General features: G+C 33.2%; 1 protein-coding gene and 1 pseudogene across 2 annotated transcripts; both read right to left on the bottom strand.

The window, feature by feature from the left end:
• Positions 1–4,758: 4,758 nt before the first annotated feature.
• LOC130714309 (uncharacterized) lies at positions 4,759–10,166 on the bottom strand (annotated as a pseudogene).
• A 141-nt stretch (positions 10,167–10,307) lies between these two features.
• LOC130714310 (uncharacterized) lies at positions 10,308–13,835 on the bottom strand. 2 transcript variants are annotated; one of them, XM_057564214.1, is made up of 9 exons: positions 13,703–13,835; positions 13,202–13,325; positions 13,023–13,109; positions 12,481–12,608; positions 11,611–11,707; positions 11,422–11,499; positions 11,105–11,330; positions 10,692–10,915; positions 10,308–10,558 (listed from the first exon to the last, which is right to left on the bottom strand). In XM_057564214.1, the coding sequence occupies exons 2-9, from the start codon at positions 13,301–13,303 to the stop codon at positions 10,535–10,537; spliced, it is 966 nt and encodes a 321-aa protein (XP_057420197.1). In that variant the 5' UTR covers positions 13,304–13,325; positions 13,703–13,835; the 3' UTR covers positions 10,308–10,534. The 2 variants fall into 2 exon arrangements, with proteins under 2 accessions (XP_057420197.1, XP_057420196.1); XM_057564213.1 differs by having other exon boundaries at positions 10,652–10,915.
• Between the last annotated feature and the right edge of the window lie 5,294 nt (positions 13,836–19,129).

The following is a 19,129-nucleotide window of genomic DNA, read 5'->3' on the forward strand; positions in this document are numbered from 1 at the left end:
TACACAAAACTCGAGCTACAGACGTCGGAATGACGTGAAACCAGTGGCAAAAGTTTCGTAACAGAAAAACCTACAACTTTTATGAAGACTACTTCTTCAAATTCGGCCATTAACATAGCACGAAAAAGGGTACAAGAGAACGTAAATTTCTGCGCATCATGCAAGCCTATCATCTACCCCAAAATCATCTAAAAACCAAACCCTAACTATTTCAATTTGGGAATTTTTGCAACCTAGGGTTCCTAAATCATGCTTTCTATCATTATCCACTATCATACCAATCCATAAAACATAAATTCAAACTCTTATCTCTTGTAGATCAGTTCTAAGTTTTCTCCTCTTTTCTCATCTCCTTCTCTGCTTTCACGTGTTTCTTGTTCTGCTTCTCTTCTAATCCTTATTTTTTTTTCCTTTTCTTTCTTTCTATTTCACTCCTAACCCTTAAATAGCCATACAATGGGCCCCACTCTCAATTACTCACACTAAACCCTAAAACCTTATTTATCTATATCACATAATCACTTAATTATCTAACAAAATCACTTAATTACCATATACCATAATACTAATTAAAATAAAATAATAAATAACCTAATAGGGGTGTTACAAACAAAAAAATCCATCATGGACGTGGTTGCATGTCGTTGTTGCAATAAATAATATTGTAAACTTTGTTTGCAAGATATACGTGTTTAGTTTAACTGCATATGAGATGACTGCTCCCTAAACTTTGCAGAAAATTATAGGCTCCCTAATTAAAGGGCCCTTAATTTCCATGCACTTCTCTTCATTCATCTTTCTTTAGCCATTTCAATTCTAAATTGCTCAATAACACCAATTTGCTTTTATTTTACGTTTTCTTATAGTGGTTAATGAAACTTTGGCATCAGCATTCTCACTTTCAAGCTTAAAAAGTACATACATGCTTATACTCATGCAAATATATACTCCCACCTGGCATTCTTTGGTAGATTCTCAGAAATTTCCCCTCTAATCATTGTGCTTTGTCCTGAAGGCTGAGGCCAATATAAATCACTTCAATTCCATTATCTCTCAACACCACCCATAATTAAAATTGAACTTAAAACTGCAGTCTCAATTATTCATGTGGTTGCAATGAGAACCCTATGTTAAAAATTTAAAACCATTTTTTTTTGTTACAGTAGGAAAACCATTTTTATTTTGTTCTTGAGTGAGTGTATCCATTAAAGATTATGATTAAAATTTGTATGACTCTGTGTGACTTAATGACGGGGTTGTCCTCATATACTTCTCCCATTTAAATAAAATTTTCTTTGCTTTAAAAAAAATATTACGATTAAAATTGAAGTAAATTAAAAATAGAATAATTTATTTAAAATTTCTCATTTATAATAAAATCCATAATCAAAATTTTAACCTAATACCCATACACAACTCTTCCCGTCGAGGTAGCTCTTGGGAGATATATATGTGTGCGTATATACGAGAAGCCAACATGATTCAAAAATAACAGTTTGAGTACTAAATACTTAAGTTTTAAAGTAACTGACTGAAATTAGTTTAGTTTGAGTTAAATGCAGTGTGCCTTGCTTGGTGTTTTTGGGTGTGGTTGGGGTCCCCCCCAAGCCATTCCACCGGTTACGACAGTTGATTCATAGTCTTGGTGATGCAGGGCAGTTCCGTAGAGTAGTGCGTCAGGTTCGCTGAACTTCACTGGGTTTGAGACATTTGGTGTTGTGGGTTTTGATTGGTTTTGATGCGCTCCTTTTTTCTCCTTTTGCTTCTGGTCAGGTGAGGCAGGGTAGATTGTGACATTGTTGACTCTGATTTGCTAGGGGGTTTTCAATCTTGGGTTGTTGTCCTTTGCTCGTCGTGCTTCTTGCTGATTCTGATTTGTTGCCACTCCCCTTTGCCTCTTTTGCCTCGTGCTTTGAAGATGGTTGTTGGACCTCGATTTGATCGGTTTTGTCACCCTTAGGGTTTGTTTTGGTCTGTTTTGTTAGGCGTTATAACATGTGTTAATGCTTTTGGGGTTTGCTTTGGAGGTGTTTTGCATTCTTATGTTTGGTTGGGTTTATGCTAGCTTGCTTTGTTGTATCGGTTACTTTACCCATGTTGAGAGGAGATATTTCTTAACACTATCTATTAATGTATTTTGCTTTAAAATAAAACATGACATGAAACTATTACATAAACAAATTTGAACCAATTACATTAGTGTAGTTTGCATCATTTTCATCCTACAATTTATCATATTTTTCACTTTCCATCTCCTCTTTCTATGTTTTTATCCTCATTTAATATAGTAATTATAGTTGGGGCTATCCAACAGGTGGGGTTGGTCCTAAATCTCGGTTTTGATCGGGTTAGAAACACTACACTGCAAGGATTGCCACCGTTCGTTCATATCTTTGGTTTTGTCGGATTTCAGTCTTTGCGGTTTGCGGGTAATTCAGATTGGTCAATCGGGGACTAGTGAGAGGAAAAAAAGAAAAGGTAATGAGGAGAAAGAGGAAAGGCTACATAATGTTAATGAAATATTTCATCTTGCAAAAGATCATGACATGAACAATAGACCATATTCATAGTTGAAAGTTTACAAATAGCAATAAAACCAAAAGAATCATAAATGAACAACGAAAAACGGGAGAGCAAAATTAACAAAAAAATAATTCGAAGAAACCTCAACAAAAACAAGAGTAACAAGTTAAATAAATACTAACAAAGAAGAAAAAAATGCTAAGTTGCTAACAACGTGTAGATCTGCAACAATATTCTTCATCTTCTTCTTGCATGGGTCCATAGTGCGGCAGAGGCACAAAATGATAACTTTGGAGAAGAGAGAAGTGGCCGGGTTCGTCGAGAAGAAGTGGTGGTGATGGTGGCTTCAGCTCGTTTCGTCAAGGAGAAGATAGAGAAATGGTGGTGGCAGAGAAGTGGTGGTGGTGGTGGTTCGAGGAGAAGAAAAGTGGTGGTGGTGGATCTTTCGGTTCGTAGAGGAAAAGTGGTGGCGTAGGTGGTGGCTTGTTCCGTCGAGGAGAAGTGGAGGACCGGTGGTGGTGGAGCGACAGTTAGGGTTTGTTTGAGTTTGGAGGCTGACAGATGAGGTTTAGAGTTAAAGGATAAGGAGAGAATTTATATGGTTGAAGGCTTGGATGGGATTGGGCCTGGGCTGATGCTGCATTTTTTTACAAGACCTGGTTCGGTCGGTTAGAAACCCAAACCGATTTCGACCGAACCAACCCTTATAAAGCTGGTTTTCCTGAATTGTTTGACCCGTAAACCGAGTCAACCCACCAGATTAGCCAAAAAAGCCTTGGTTTTTGCGGTTTCGGATCGGGCCAATGGCCATGGACACCCTAGTAATAATAGTAACAAATAATAACTCCATTGTATGGTAAAATTTCATTAACTAGTAGTCTTCTACTGTTAATAGTGTACTGATGGTAGAGCGATAAATTAATCTCACGATTACTAATTACTTACGGTGAAATATCTCACCCACGAAAAATACTATATATACGATAATAAAATGGACATGTGTGTAAGGAGGCAAGAGAAGTGCCAAGAAAGGGAATAAAGAAAGAGTTGGAAAAGCTGAGAAGAGTCAGAAACTTTGATGTCAGAAGCAAGCAGTGAAAAGCAGCGCAATCATGTTGATTCCTTCAGTGTTACGGGAGACAGACACATGCACACAACAGTAGTTAGTACAGTCACATTGTGAGTCTTTTTCTACCTAAAATTATCATAAGTTGTCGAATATAGGCAAAATGCATTTATGTTCCCACATGAACTCACTGCAACTACTATGCCCTTGACTTTTTCTTCTATCTTCTTCCGTTAATATAAATGCCTTTCTATTTATAAAACCGATTGGTAATTTTTTTTCTATTTTTGTAGATGATCCTTTTTTTCTTGATTATTATTGTTTCCACGTTAAATAAACAGTGGAGTTTAAGTCCACCAATCAAGGAGAATGAAAACGATGTGGCAGTTAATGCAAAAACATGAAATCGGTGTTGCCTGGTATGTATGAATGTGAACAAAAAAGAGCAAAAACCTTGAAAATGCACCGACACATTGGAAGTGCTAGGCCGAATTCCATTCGTATAAATTGCATGGCGAATTGACATTGTTGTTATTTGTGCGTGTTTTATGTCTCACATTCAATGAATTTCTAAAAAAAAAAACACATCCACTTTTATGCTAGTGATTTAAAAGGTTTGTTTAATTAGGTGCGTATCCACCACGAACATATACTAAGTTTTCACTTTGTCTGAGTATATTAGTAATTAGTGTTGCATTAATCTAAATCCTAATACTGAGATTTGAGTTATTTTGATAATTCTCAAAGTTGTGCACTCATCCCCTTAAATGTGTTTTTGACAAAAAAAAGTAATTTACCCAATGTGTAGGCCTAGGCCCATTACTTGTCTCATAACGAGCCCTTTGATTCTCCCGAACTTAGACAATGTTGTTTTTTGGCAAGGCCCATGTATATATGTTGAGAGTCTATCAGAATAGTGGTACTAATTGTCATCTGTCACCAACATCAAGAGAGAAAAACAATCTATTACAGTATTATGTTCTCAATTCCAACCATTCAGTCTACAAAAGAAAAATCACTCTTTTTAAGTTTTAAGGGAATCAAAATACACAACTTTATCTATGTTTTATTCTGTTTCACTTTTAACATATGCTACCAAAAAACATAGAACATAATATTCTATTGTCATATGTCTGCTAAATGCTACTATATGATCAGTATTTGACATGCAAATAACAAAACCAAATAGTCCATCCTCATGTTTTCGGATTAATTTGTTTCAGTGAAATCAAAATGTCACATTTTCTTTATGCTCTACCTTCTCTTCTACTTTTAATTTACACCAAATACAAAATAGGACTCATCTTCTTTTAACTTATCTCATCAAAATGCTACTATGCAATCAGGATAAACAGAAGCAAGACTACTTTTATGATTCTTATCTGAGCATAATTTTGGAGAAAGAGCTTCTAATCAAGTATCAATCATAGCCGAAAATTACCTGAATGTAACGCTTTGAATCAATTCGCGTCATAGTAATTGTGATTTGTAAAAAAACAGACCATGTACATAAATTTTTCCTGCTTGTGCACTTCAAACAAACTGGTCTGCATCACCTAGGCCTAACAACAACGTGCTGCATGTCCAAATAAAAAGGTAAGGAAAGGAGGTTAGTCATATCAAGAAATGCACGCCACATCACGATATTGCAGAAAAATGCAATCAAAAGGAGAAAATGCAACTACTAAACAAATTAATTTTTAGCCTGTACCTTTATTTGTGTCCTATTATATGTATATGTGACATGAACTCGCCCATCACTATCTTGGATAACTGCAGGATATGAGAATTCCATCCCCACAGTATCCTCCAATGTAAGTGCCTCATGCCAGGAATCACCATCATCCTCAGAAATGGCAAGTTTAAGCACACCTCTTGAAATTGTATTATAAGCGAGAAATAAACGGCCATCTTTAAGCTTAACCCCATCAATACCTAATACAACACAAGAGATTTCCGAGATAAATAAGGAACTGATGCTGTGATGCATGACATCATGAGGATATAGAGTACATGTGTAGCACAGAACTTGTACAAGGAAAACTAAGTCAACAACTTCAAAAGTAAAGCAGTTCAAGATCAACTTGTTCTCGATTAAAATGATCTGTTCCCAAGAAGTGTCTCAATTTCATGTCGCACCAATAAAATTTTGAAATGTCAACTGAAAACTACCACGTAAGTTTGTAACTCTGTCACTCGTGTGTTTTTAAATGACTTGGTAAGATTGCACCAGTGGGACGGGAAATTGGGACACTATTTAGGAAGAGAAGATCTTGATCTTGTTTTTCTTGCAGCCCAATTACATATGATCATGATGATATCTGCAAGGATATAATGAAATTCAAGCAACATGCATAGTTTGGAAAATTAACCTGAATTCGGGTTGGGAAGTTGTCTTGGCTTTGCATACCCCCAAGCCACCATCAATGGATTCTGACACATAAACTCTACCAAGGCCAGTAAAGGATCGAAGCAGAACACGCAGTGTCCCCTTATCAGTTTGGTATGGTACTGGCTGAATCACACTAAGAGGCTTATTCTCAATGTAAATTGGACCATACTTTCTCCATGTCTTGCCAACATCTGTTGTAACCTGTTACCATGCAACAAGGGTATATAGAAGTTAAGCAGCTGGTAAAGATCAATCGAATGTCTTAGATCAGTTGTATTAGAAACCTCAGCCCATGCTCCCCATGAGTTCCAGCTTTCAACAGAAGATCCACAAAGCAAGTCACCATTTTCCAGTAAGAGAGGCTGAAAAACAGTAATTAAATTCAGTACGAAGAATCTAAAAATTTCCATATGAAACCAAACTTAAGCTATAGAAGAATACAAATATTAAGTGCTTTTGTTTCACCTTATTCTTTATAGGTCCTAATATACCAGGAGGAAGTTGTTCTCTTTCTGTCCAGGTAATTCCTTTATCATATGAGCGTTTCATGAATCCACTCCATCTGAAATTAAATAAGCTATTTCTTTTAAGTTTGAAATTAAGTAGACTTGTAAATTGTAATAAGGTGATTACCATGACTGATTAAGATAGACAACTTAATTCACCACAGAAGGCCTCTTCCACTTGAGTCCAAGAAATTTGTACTCATGTCTAATTGTCTATACTGAAAACATTAACACCATTTCAAAGTGATCAGCTATACGCTCGGATTGCTGCTTCCACAAAGATGAGTGATGTAATGATCTTTGTTTATTTCCTTTCAATTGTCTGTTACTCCTTAGCAATAACTAGGTTCAAATTGATCCCAGCATTATAAATAGGTAAGATAGAGAAAAGAACACTTCAAGGTTAGAAGCTTTACTTTTGAACATCTAGGCCTATTCTGTAAAACAGCAGTAACACATTTGATGGATGTTTGAACAGTACAGGATTCCACATAGGAATATTTGGCTCTTCATCAGCGACTACGGGTGATTGCCATCTTCCCTTCTGCCAAACAGTTTTGCATTCACAAAGGAAAATGAGCAGTCAAAACCTGGGTAAGTAATATCCCCTACCCGCGAATTTCCAAAGTCCTAAGATAGGAACATGAGATAATTACAGTACAAGCAGGATGGTTACTGATTTGAAATTGAATTTATTTAAACATTACATGCCATCCTCTTTGGAAACTTATATGCTTTGAATGCTACATTTCTTTATGTATTTCTGCAGATATAAAGTAAGAAAATTGATTAACTTCATATCTTCAGGGAAATGCATTTTCATTGATGACAATCAAACAGAATCTCCTACTCTTAGTATGTAACTAATCTGCTTTCCAAGAGGATTCTGAAGGTCACACCTGCACTCTAGGCAGACAAAGAAAGAAAACTAAACCAGGAAAATTCTGACAGTAGAATTTGCTTGCTATGAGTGAGAGGTTTTTAGGTTTCAAAATAGACATCTTCAAAATTACTATTACTGCATAAGTATATCCAATCTTCTATAAGATAGGTGCTAATGTAGTAGAATGGAATAATGTTATCTTCACACCTCAAAAATGAGGTGTGGAGAGGTGGAGGAAGAGAGAGATATGAAGAAATGAGAGAGAAAGTAAAGATGTGATAGGTGATTTGATTGATAGAGAAAAGAGAAATATATTGAAATGAAGGTGGAAAAGAAGTGGAAAGGTGTGTGAATGTATTACTAATTTCATGTACTTGGTAGATTTAACTATTTACATACCTTGTATGTCTGCAACCATATTTTGACATCAGGCGCACCCTCTGATGTGCCGCCATAGTAGGCTACCAGAAAATGACCCTTCCCAACCTGATGAAATCGAAATCAAAATAGATAACAATTAGTAGTTCTATACTTGATGACAAGATCCCTTTTACATGAAAGCGGAAAAAATAGGAAAAATTATTTGTAATTAAGGACCTCAACAATGGTAGAAGCATGACAACTGTTGAAGGGAGCAGATTTTGCAGGAAAAGTGAATTCCTCCACAACAGGCCCTTCTATGTAGCCTTGGTTTTCATTGCCAAAGCTAATTGCTTCCGAACTTGTCGAGTTTCGCCTGCAGAAATTCGCAATTTGATATTAGCTCATTACCAAATGATTGAAGTACTTTGAAACTCATACTTGGACTTTAATTGCTTCTCATAAATCTCATTATGGTTATGGTCTGCTACTGACAGAACCTTAGAACGTGAACTGTGAAGCATTGAGGTTTGTGAATATGAACAGAAATCATCAACATTAGAAGAATAATGTAATAGAACCAGAGAATAGCTACAAATAGTGAAATATATAAATCAAATAGTTGATTGGTAATGTGAAAGAAAAAGGAAAGGAGCACATTACCCAGAAAATGAGTGAGCTCCATGAATGATAATACAGAATATGAAGGCCAAATTGACAAGGGAAGGTAACAGAGACATGGTTCCACTTCACAGTTCACCCACTGATATATGCTATGTAAACTGTGTAACAACAACATGTGAGGGAAATAACTTTTGTTGTATTGAGTTTGCCAGTTGACTGAAACATCATCCCTCTGATTGTTCGAATGTCTCTACCGTTTATTTTAATTTAATCCATTGGCGTTAAAACACAAAAAACAAGGTTGTGTTTATTCAATAAAAAATTAGTTTTCATTAAATATTCAATCTTACTTTATTATTATCAACTACTATAAAGTAATAACTCCAATTATTTTTCTGATCTTTTCTAAAATGTTCTTCAGTTAGTTTATTTTGTTTCTAGAAAATTAATTATGCTGATAGAAAAACTTTCTCAGACACATACTCATTGATTTGGAAGAGACAAGGACCATATTTAGATGTGTTTTTAATAATGTGAAAATCTGAAAATAGACAATGAGCAAGGTCAGAAGTTTATACTATTTTTTAACATGTGAAAGATATTTCTTGCAAGAAAAAAGAACATATGAAAGATATTGACGAATGGCGATAAATTAGATTACTTAATGGATGTAAACTGGAATTAGAGTTGGATACAAACTAGAACCGGATGAGGATGATTTTCCTCTATCAGAAGTTGGCTTTCTTAAGGTCTGCTTGATAACTGTTTCCAAAACAGTTTTCGGTTTTTAAAAACTGAAAACTTGTTTGGTAAGACCTGTTTTCAAAAACTATTTTTGAAAACAGTTCTCATTTTCATTTTTTAAAACTAAAAAACCAAAACAGGTAAAAGATGTTTTCAATTTCAGTTTTCAGATATCAGTTTTCTAAATGTTCGAAAACATGTCATTCAAACTGTTTTCTTTTTCTGAAAACTGTTTTTCAGAATTGTTTCTGAAAACTATTTTAAAAACTGAAAACTAAAACTGCTATCAAACAGACCCTTAGTTTCTCTGCATGATTTTGATTATATTTTGTAATTTTTTTTGGCGATTTTTTTTTTGTTACAAAAGGAAGATGGCAAAATTTGTTTACTAGTATATATGTATATTGGGTTTGAAAGAAAAATAAACAAAAAAAAAATGTGTGAAGCATCTGAACCTGATGTTTGTGCAACTTTTAGAAAGAAAAGAGCACCTTTTTAATAAATAAAAAAATGTTTGATTAAAAGTGAAAAAAAGCTATCGTAAGAATATTTTTGAAAAATAAGAAACCCCAAATATATAAAATTGGAAATAAGGTGCTTGTAAGAGCATCTCCAATGCTAGTTCTTATTTCTTAGTTCTTAGCACTATTCATGTGGGCCCGTATTGCCACATGTGTTTAAGCAACTCTCAAGCAATTTTGCTCCAACTATGAGTTCTTAGTTCTTATCACTATTCATTTGGTCTCACCAACCACATTATTTATACTTTTTATTTTCATAATAAAACAAAACGCATAAAGTAATAATGTAATTTGGATGAGAGAAATAATTAATATTTTAAGCTAAGAACTCAAAAAGCAAAACTCCTTATATAAGAACTGAGTTCTTATTTTTAAGAACTAAGGAGTCCATATCAGCACCTCCAATGATAAAGTTCTTAGTTCTTAGTTCTTAACTTCAAAATAAGAACTAAGAACCTTGCATTGGAGATGGTCTAATGTGCTTGGAAAGCCAACATTACCCAGGATTTAGTTCCTGCTCATGTGCTTACAAATAGTGATGATAGAAAGGAAAATGTTCTGGTTTGGTGTCTTTAGCAGATCCCCCTAGGGAATGCGTTAGTTGTCTAGCTTTTGATGTGAGGGGAACTGTGTTCCCTAGAGGTTTTGTTGGGTAGTTTGGTGTAAGCGCGCCTTGTAACCGAAAAAAAAAAAGAAAAAGGAAAATGTTCTATTCAAACCAATTCCACCTATACATTTAGAGAGAGATAGGAAGAGAAGTGAGAGATATGATGAGTGATACAATGAGAACATAAAAGAGATAGGAAGAGAAAGTAGATGAAAATAGGATGGAAGAAGAAAACGTTTTGTTCACACCAAAGTCATAGAAAAGGCCACATGATTTGTTTCTGTTTAGTTGAAACAATTTACCCCACATCACTTTGGCTGGAGAACAACATGCTGCCAAAATAAAAAAGAGAATAAGGAGTTAATCTCATCAGGAAATGTATGAACGGAAAAGCTCAAGGGATAGCTGAAAAGCCTGAAACCTACCATTTACAGAGAACTACCATATAAATGTGGAAGGTAGTACCTTAATTTGTGTCCTATCATATGTGTAAGTGATATGTATTCGCTCATCACTAGCCTGAATAACAGCAGGATATGAGAATTCCATTCCCAATGTATCCTCCAATGTGAGAGCCTCATACCAGGAATTACCATCATCCTCTGAGAGTGCAACTTTAAGCACACCCCTCGATACAGTATTATAAGCAAGCAATAAACGACCATCTTTAAGCTTAACTCCATCAATACCTAGCAGACGATATTACCAGATAAATAGTTAATACTTAATACAGAAAATAGATAAATGAAAGTGACTATGAATGGAAAAAGGGATACTCAGGGTTGAAGTAAAGAACTTCAAAATTATAGTAAGGCATGGTCAACTTAGATCTTATAGTTCAGTTAAATACATTTGCCATAACTATACAGCAAATTGACCTGAATTTGGGTTAGGGAGCTCAGTAAGTTTTGCATGTCCCCAAGTTTTGCCACCATCAGATGATTCTGACATACACACTCTATCAATGCCGGTAAAGGATCGTAGTAAAACACGCAATTTCCCATCTGCAGACTGATAAGGTACAGGCTGAATAACACTCAGGGGATTATTTTCAATGTAAATTGGGCCATACTTGCTCCATGACCTTCCAATATCTGTTGTGACCTATTAACACAAGAAGCAATAAATGTCAGCAAGCTAACATTTCAAAGCATCTCTGATACAACTATTCAGCTAGGAAGACTTCAGTTTAAACCTCCATCCAGGCGCCCCAGGAGTTCCAGCTTTCGACAGATGATCCACAAAGTAGATGACCATTTTCTAGCAAAATTGGCTGAGAAAAAGTAATCAAAGGTAGAACTAGTGAAGAATAAATTTTATATAGCTAATAAATTTCAAACCTCTTGCCAGAGATAAAAACGCAATGAAATAGATTCTGTTGTACCTTGTTTTTTATAGGTCCTAAGATACCAGGAGGTAGTTGTTCTCTTCCTGTCCATGTAATGCCTTTATCATATGAGCGTTTCATGAATCCACTCCATCTGAAATTAAACAAACTCATTCAGGTCATATGAAAAGGAGACAAATAATAAACTCAAAATTCGCGGTGCTATATATACACAGGGCAGTTTATGATGACCCGTTTAGATACATAACTTGATAACAAATTCTTCACAATGAATCATGAATTTAGTCCATACGTCTTCCCAATATATTATTTGTCATCAAGTATTTCCATATGAAGTTACAAGTTTTTCTCTTTTACCAGTTAGAAATGATATTTATTTATAAATATGAGCTTTCTTGCTGAAACATGTCAGGTTCTAGTATGCTATGAATATATCATTCCGGCTGCCCAGTTACCAAGAACTTACTAAGGAGAAGCAATAAGATTAAAGCATGCATTGAAATTTACATAGTAACACATGAAATGCTTTTGATGTTCTAGGAAGCATAATTTTATCTGGAGCCATGGCAATTAGCCAAAAACCATTCATGAATAGTACTTTAGGGTGATTAAATGCTCTTTCATATCATAAGACTTACTAAACTGATTCAGAATTTACGAATATATATGCTTTCATGAAAGTTCCAATTAACATATATTTGGAAGAAAAAGTTACAGTGAGAAAGAGTTACAATAGCAAATCCCAAATATGCATTTAGGTCTATAATACCATGCAGGATAGTGGAAAGTGGATTAAATGAACCTAGATCTCTCAACTCTCATATACCATATTCGAAAGAACTGAAGCAACAAACACTTGTACTGGGGGAAAATAGATGTAGGAGGACAAGAAGTTATAAACTTTACTTCTGAACTTCTTGGCCTATCTTGTAAAACAGAAGTAGCTCGTCTGATGGAAGTTTGAACAGTACAGGATTCCACATAGGAACATTTGGTTGCTCATCAGCAATTACAGGTGATTGCCAAGTTCCATTCTGTCCACCAAATTTGTGTTCAGAAAGTTAATGCAGCATTCACAAATTTTTGAGATCAATACTCCCTCTGTCCCTCATACATAGTTGAAGGCACAAAGACAGACATAGTTTATGACTGATTAAGTGATTAGAAATAAAATTTGTATCCACTTCTTGAGGTACATTTGTAAAACTAATTAATAGTCACATTATTTACCTGATGCACTAGTTTGTATTGGTTTCATCTTCGTTGACTTAGTATGTGCTGGGATAACAATTTAGTGCAATTTGAACAGACTTTCATGTCGGTCTATGAGAAAAGTTGTGTTCAGTTTATATTTTTATCTCAAAATGAGTGCTAACGTCTGGTCGTACTAATGTCAACGTGTATCCAATCATAGCATTTAAGCATATAGCATGTAAATTTATTACTACCTTGTAAGTCTGCAACCATATTTTGACATCAGGTGCCCCCTCTGATGTGCCCCCAAAATATGCAACCAAAAAGTGATCCTTATCAACCTGCAAAAATCAAACAACATAGTATTGAGTTCATTTGCCAATAAAAATCCACAAATTTTTAGGGGGCAATTTTTTTGGCTGTATTTCATGACCTCAACAATGGTAGAAGCATGACAACTCTTGAAGGGAGCTGATCCTGCAACAAAAGTGAACTCCTCCACTAGTGGCCCTTCTACTGGACCATTTTCCGCCATGCCTAAATGTCGAAACAATATCCTGCAAAAATTTGCTAATAGTTGTAGGCCACACTTGTTTTGGTAGTGGAAATTAAAATGTGAAAAATGAGATAGGAAGTGAAAACAAAGTGGAGTAGAAAAATTCTTTTAGCACTCATTGTAACTTGATAGGGATTCAACATTCTTAAATGCATGTTGTAGCAGCTAAGTTAAGTGGGGTTCAAACTATTTGGTGTTTCCATTTTCTAACAAACATGGACTTTAAGGATTCAAGTAATAAGTATTGCGGTATCAGAATGCATCAACTTCAACAGTCATGTCATAAATAGAAGAAAGGAGACAAAAGAGAAGACCAACGAATTTGGAATCTGAATATAATGGATACTAAAAAGAAGAGTGATAGTGTATGTAGCTTACAGTGTGAATTCGCGAAGTAGATAACAGCTCTTGCCCCCTTCAGATCCGGTTCAAAACACAGGAAACGCATTCACCTTTCTAAACCCAAAACCAAAAGTCAAACCACCCACGCCAATGAATTTGACAAATTAAGTTGAGTAAAATTAAATGGAATATGTTTTTTTTATAATAATAATAATAAGTAATAATAAACTCTCTTAGCGGTGATTGGTTCAAGTGGTACATGTTTGACAAAAAAAAACCGCTAGAATTAGGCGCATGCTCACTAGAAGTTGGACAGTCAAGATTGACCTCATCTCCAGGCTTAGGAACAATGTAGTGGATTATATGGCGAAGCAAGCTTCGCATTAGCGATCCCCCGACGTGTTTGGCATACCCCACCCCCTGCCATTGTTGAGCTCCTTTACAAGGATGTTTTTCGTTAGTTAGTTTGTCCATTTAGCCTTCCTCTTGTAACCAAAAATATAAATAAAACATGTCTCCTAATGATTGCTCAAGTTGTAAGAGTTAGAGGACATATGAGTTTAATGAGGGAGATCTAGAGATCAATCTCTAGAAAGTGCAATTTATATTTCGATGTGAAAAAACAAATCTATATATATATGAAAATAATGTTTTCTTCTAGAAACCTATGACACATGGCACCTCCAAAGTTATCCATTTTCCCTCCAAGAAAAAAAACCAATCTACTTTTTTGACACAACATTCAATCATAACTCACCTTAATTATTGTGGTCTAATTTAATTACATTTTAATTTTCAGTTTTCTTTTCTAACCATAATTTTGAAAACATTGCAAAAATAATGCCTAACACTCATTGAATTAAATAATACGAAAATAAAGATTTGAAAATAATAATTGCATAATTTTTTAAAATGTTAAATAAATAATGAAAAATTATACATTTAACAATTATATGAAATTAAGAATTTGAACATTTTAATTGAATAATGTCTTAAAAAAACTGATATTAAAGAAAAAAAAAGCATGAAATCCAGATTTGTTTTTACAAATATTACCAAAAAACAAAAATATTAAAATAATAATTCATTAATTTAAAACCTAAACATATATTAATGAAAAAAATATTGACATTCATATGTCGTTTCTTTTTATATATTAAAATACAACTATATTAAAAAAAGTCATTCAAATTTCAAATTTTTTTTCTATTTTAAACAACCATTAAAACAATCATTATTAGGTTTCTCCATACTCATTATTAAGTTTCTCCAATCACTACATAAATTTCAAATTTTTTCCTATTTTAAACAACCATTAATGCACGTTCAAAAAAAAACGTTAATGCTAAAATTGATTGAATAGCTTTTAAAAATAATAATTGAATATTGTAATAAAATATTAAATAAATAATGAAAAGATATAAATTATACATTTAAAAATTATATGAAATTAAGGATTTGAACATTATACTTGAATAATGTTTTAAAAAAAAAAACTCGATATTAAAGAAATTGACATGATCCTCCTGAATGCTAAGGTTTAAATTTATAAACAAATTCATGCCCTTGCGTTTTTTAAGATATGAGCATGTTGATCTGTTTTCAAAAAAAAAAAAATCTTTCATTCATTTTTTTTTTAACGAAAATCCAACAATTTCCAGGGTGACAAGATTCAGGCTACAGTGTGGGGTAGCCATGTTGTAAAATTTGAGTCAGCCTTAAAAGAGGGGTTGTGCTATGAAATTGTCATTCTCAGCGTCGCTATCAATAATTACAAATACACACCTTGCACTCATCCATGCAGGTTGTATTTCAAGTTGCAAACTGAAGTGAAACCTATAGAAGCTCAAAAAATTCTCTATTATGGGTTTAGCTTCGCACCATATGGTTCAATATTTGAAAATCTTAAAGAAGACGAGGAATTGATCGGTATGTGTAAAAAGTATTTGTATTTTTTAAATAAATATAGAGATCATCACTTTTGATATTTTGATGCAGACGTCATAGGTGTTGTCGTAGCCAAATGACAACTATCAGACTTCAAGAAAGAAGATACTACCGTCAACAATGGGAAGATTTTGCTCAACAATTTTTACAATATGTTGCTGAAGGACACGATGGTCCAGTGGTTCTTATTCTGCAGTTGGCTAAAATGAAAATGTACAAAGGTACTGACATATATTACCAAAAAATTCGTATTTTATTTATTAGTAAATACTTGGGTGTGTAGGATTATATCTTCCGAGGCGAGTCTTCAACCATTGACAATTATATGTTGCTATATCTAGAGTAAAATACAAACAAGGGCTACGGATCCTAATAGAAAATCATGATGATCTACCTACCTTATGACAAAACAATTAATGTTGTGTACGAGAAAGTATTTTCAAATATAACTCTATAAGGTATGGTTTATAGAGTACTATAGATTCATTTTGATTCGGTATTATAAACAATTTATGTGTTAATCTGTTAATTATAACATGTAAAATATTTTTGGGTGTTTAAGTGGGTTGTATATTAAATTTTTTTCATGCATCATCTGAGTTTAATAGGTTCAGGGAAGGAAGAACAACCGTAAGTATATAACGTACATGATTCTTTGTATTATAGTCATATAGTTTTTTTTAATAGGCAAATGTTAGTGGTTAGTTGTTAGTAAGTTAGAAAATCCCTTCAAATTTCCCTTCCAGGATTCGAACCCTGGACCTTCCCCTCCCCAACCCTTATGTCCCTTAACTCTTACCACTTGAGTTAACTCTCGGGGACATCATAGGCATATAGTATTCTATGAAAATAGTATTAATTATTCTTTTTACTAAATAAATATTACAAAATTCACTTAATTATATTGGATGTGAATTTATGCAGGTCAAGAAAGCATGCACGAAGCAACAAGGGATTTGTGTCAGAAGATTCTGGATCGGTGTCTTATGTGCAGTTCATGTTTTACACCGCAATTCCGCTCCTTGCTGTTCTTTATGAATGAAGACCATTTGTTAATCTTTTTTAGTATAACACAATAATCTAACCATTTGTTTCATCAGCCTTTCAATTTCCACTTCAAGACCTTAGACATTACGCTCGAGTACATTTATGTATGCATGTTTACAGTATCTATCATTCAGATTGAGTGCTTTTATTGAAGGAAAACAAATTGAAAATAAGGACTTATTGAACTAAAAATAAAGAAATAGAAAGATCACTTGTTTTACTGCTCTTGAACTTGCACCAGAAACTCAATTCTTGATCATCCTTTTCTGCCTCCTATCAACAGTCTTTTCCACCATGTCCTCAAGAGCCATCATTTTCCTTCCATGTTTCTGTATATTAGACACATCATCGGTGGAGGAAGTGCAACTTGGTTAAAAGCATCAAAAAAAAATTGAGCGAAGCACAACCATTCAACAAGCTGCTTAAGGTTGTTCATATTTTATAAGCACAAAATGAATGAAATAAAGAAAACGCATGGAAGTAAGAAGCATGAAGAAATTAAGAAAACAAATTGAAGTGTTGGAGAAAAAGAGATGGACATGGCGTAATCATTCTCTCTTTTTTCCAAGTCTTTTGGGTCTCACCAAATATAAACCAAGCAATACATTTTTTTTGGGTAAGCAAAATTGTATTGAAACAAAACCAGTTCCAAGTTAGAGAATCCATGGAAGAAAGAAATGGTGCATGTTTGGGGCTGATGAATTTTACGATTGAGAGAAACATAGGATAAAAAATGTCGATTCTGGAAAATGCTGATGGAAGATAAAAGGATGAGCTTTTTGGGGTCATTTTGTAATGTGAGAGAGAAATCATAATGAAAAAACAAAAATGTTTAGATAAAATAAAATACATTTTTTTTGAAAGGAAAAAATAACACTAAAACAGGGACGGAGGTTGTTGAACAACCATAGACTAGATATTTTTTTGGTTACAAGAGGAAAATTCCATAGACTAGATATAATTGAATTGAATTGTCTTTTTTTTTTTAAGAAATTTGGTGGTCAATGAGTCAATCTATCTAAGATTTAAGAATTTAATTTCAAAAAAACATTTGGCAGTCTTAATATTATATCTTCTACCTTTCGAAATAAAATTATCTCTCTCTTATTTATTTAACAAAAAAAAAGTTATTCCTCTTATATTTTATTTCACAACTTTATAGTTTAAAATTCAAATGAATTAAAAACAGATTTTGACTTTAAACGTTGAGTGAATTTAAGTATTTTAAAAAAATTCTTAATTTCTTTCATAATTAATTAACTAAAAATTTAGGTTAATTAATACAAAATATTCACTATTAAGAATATATATTTAAAACATTTGTTAAAAATATATTTACTAAAAAGATAAAAAAACATTATAAGTATGGTTAAATGGTTAAGTATGTATGCCAAAATTTAAGTAAATAAATACTTTCAGTTTGGTTTGGATCGGTTCGATTTTGAACATGGGAAGAAAATATCGATTTTTGCGGTTTTCAGTTTTTTTGGTTTTGATTTTTTGGACCGGTTTGAGCGATTTTAATTGGTTTGGTTCAGTTATGAACATCGCTATTTCATGATCCTATTATTTACTCATTCTTCTATTGTCGATTCACAATTATATATTGTTCACCCCTTTTTTAAATCATGAATGGGAAAAACGGAAATCCTTCCATTTATCTGCTTGGATTGATAAAATGGATTTTTCCTCCATTGTCCCTGGTAGCCGGTTGTTACCAAAAGTATGATCAAAGAGTCAAAGACAACTTTTCAAAAAAAAAAAGAGCCAAAGACAAAAAAGGGGAACGAGTTCAAACTTAAAAGTAATAGTCACGTGAGACTTTATTCAAAAATAAGAGAAGTCTTTGGATCTAAATAATTTTGGTAAATTATCTATTATTTTGGTTTATTTAATCTGGTGATTTATTCCTATGATTTGATTTGCGTTTTATTAGAAGTGGAGTTTCATTTTTTTGTTACATATTGATTTCTCTTTGAAATTAAATATTTGAATCAAAATATATATTATTATTATTATTATTATTTATATTGTTATAATAAATAAAAATATTGATATGAAAAATGATCAATCGAATATTAATAATTAAACATGTATTAAAAAATTAAAAATACTGATTTAATGTATATACAAAATTTTTAGTGAATCTAAGTCTTATAAGTTAAAAAATTTGAATTTTTTTATATTTAAATAAGTAAAAATTTATGGTAGATTAATACACAATTATCAATATTAAGAACATATAATTGAAACAATTATTAAGATATATTTACTAAAAAGATACAAAATATAATATTACACGAAATTTAAATTATAAAGGCTTAAATATGTTGGGGGCCCCTATAAAATAGGGGTCCTTTGGTTTAAGCCCCTACAAAATTTTTTCTTGGGAATAAGCCCCTAATGAGAAAATAATATATAGTGATAAGCCCCTGCCGTCAACTTCCGTTAAAAAATATATGAGTCAGC

This window comes from Lotus japonicus, chromosome 4 (genome assembly GCF_012489685.1).
Source record: "Lotus japonicus ecotype B-129 chromosome 4, LjGifu_v1.2".
In the NCBI taxonomy this organism is placed as follows: domain Eukaryota; kingdom Viridiplantae; phylum Streptophyta; class Magnoliopsida; order Fabales; family Fabaceae; genus Lotus; species Lotus japonicus.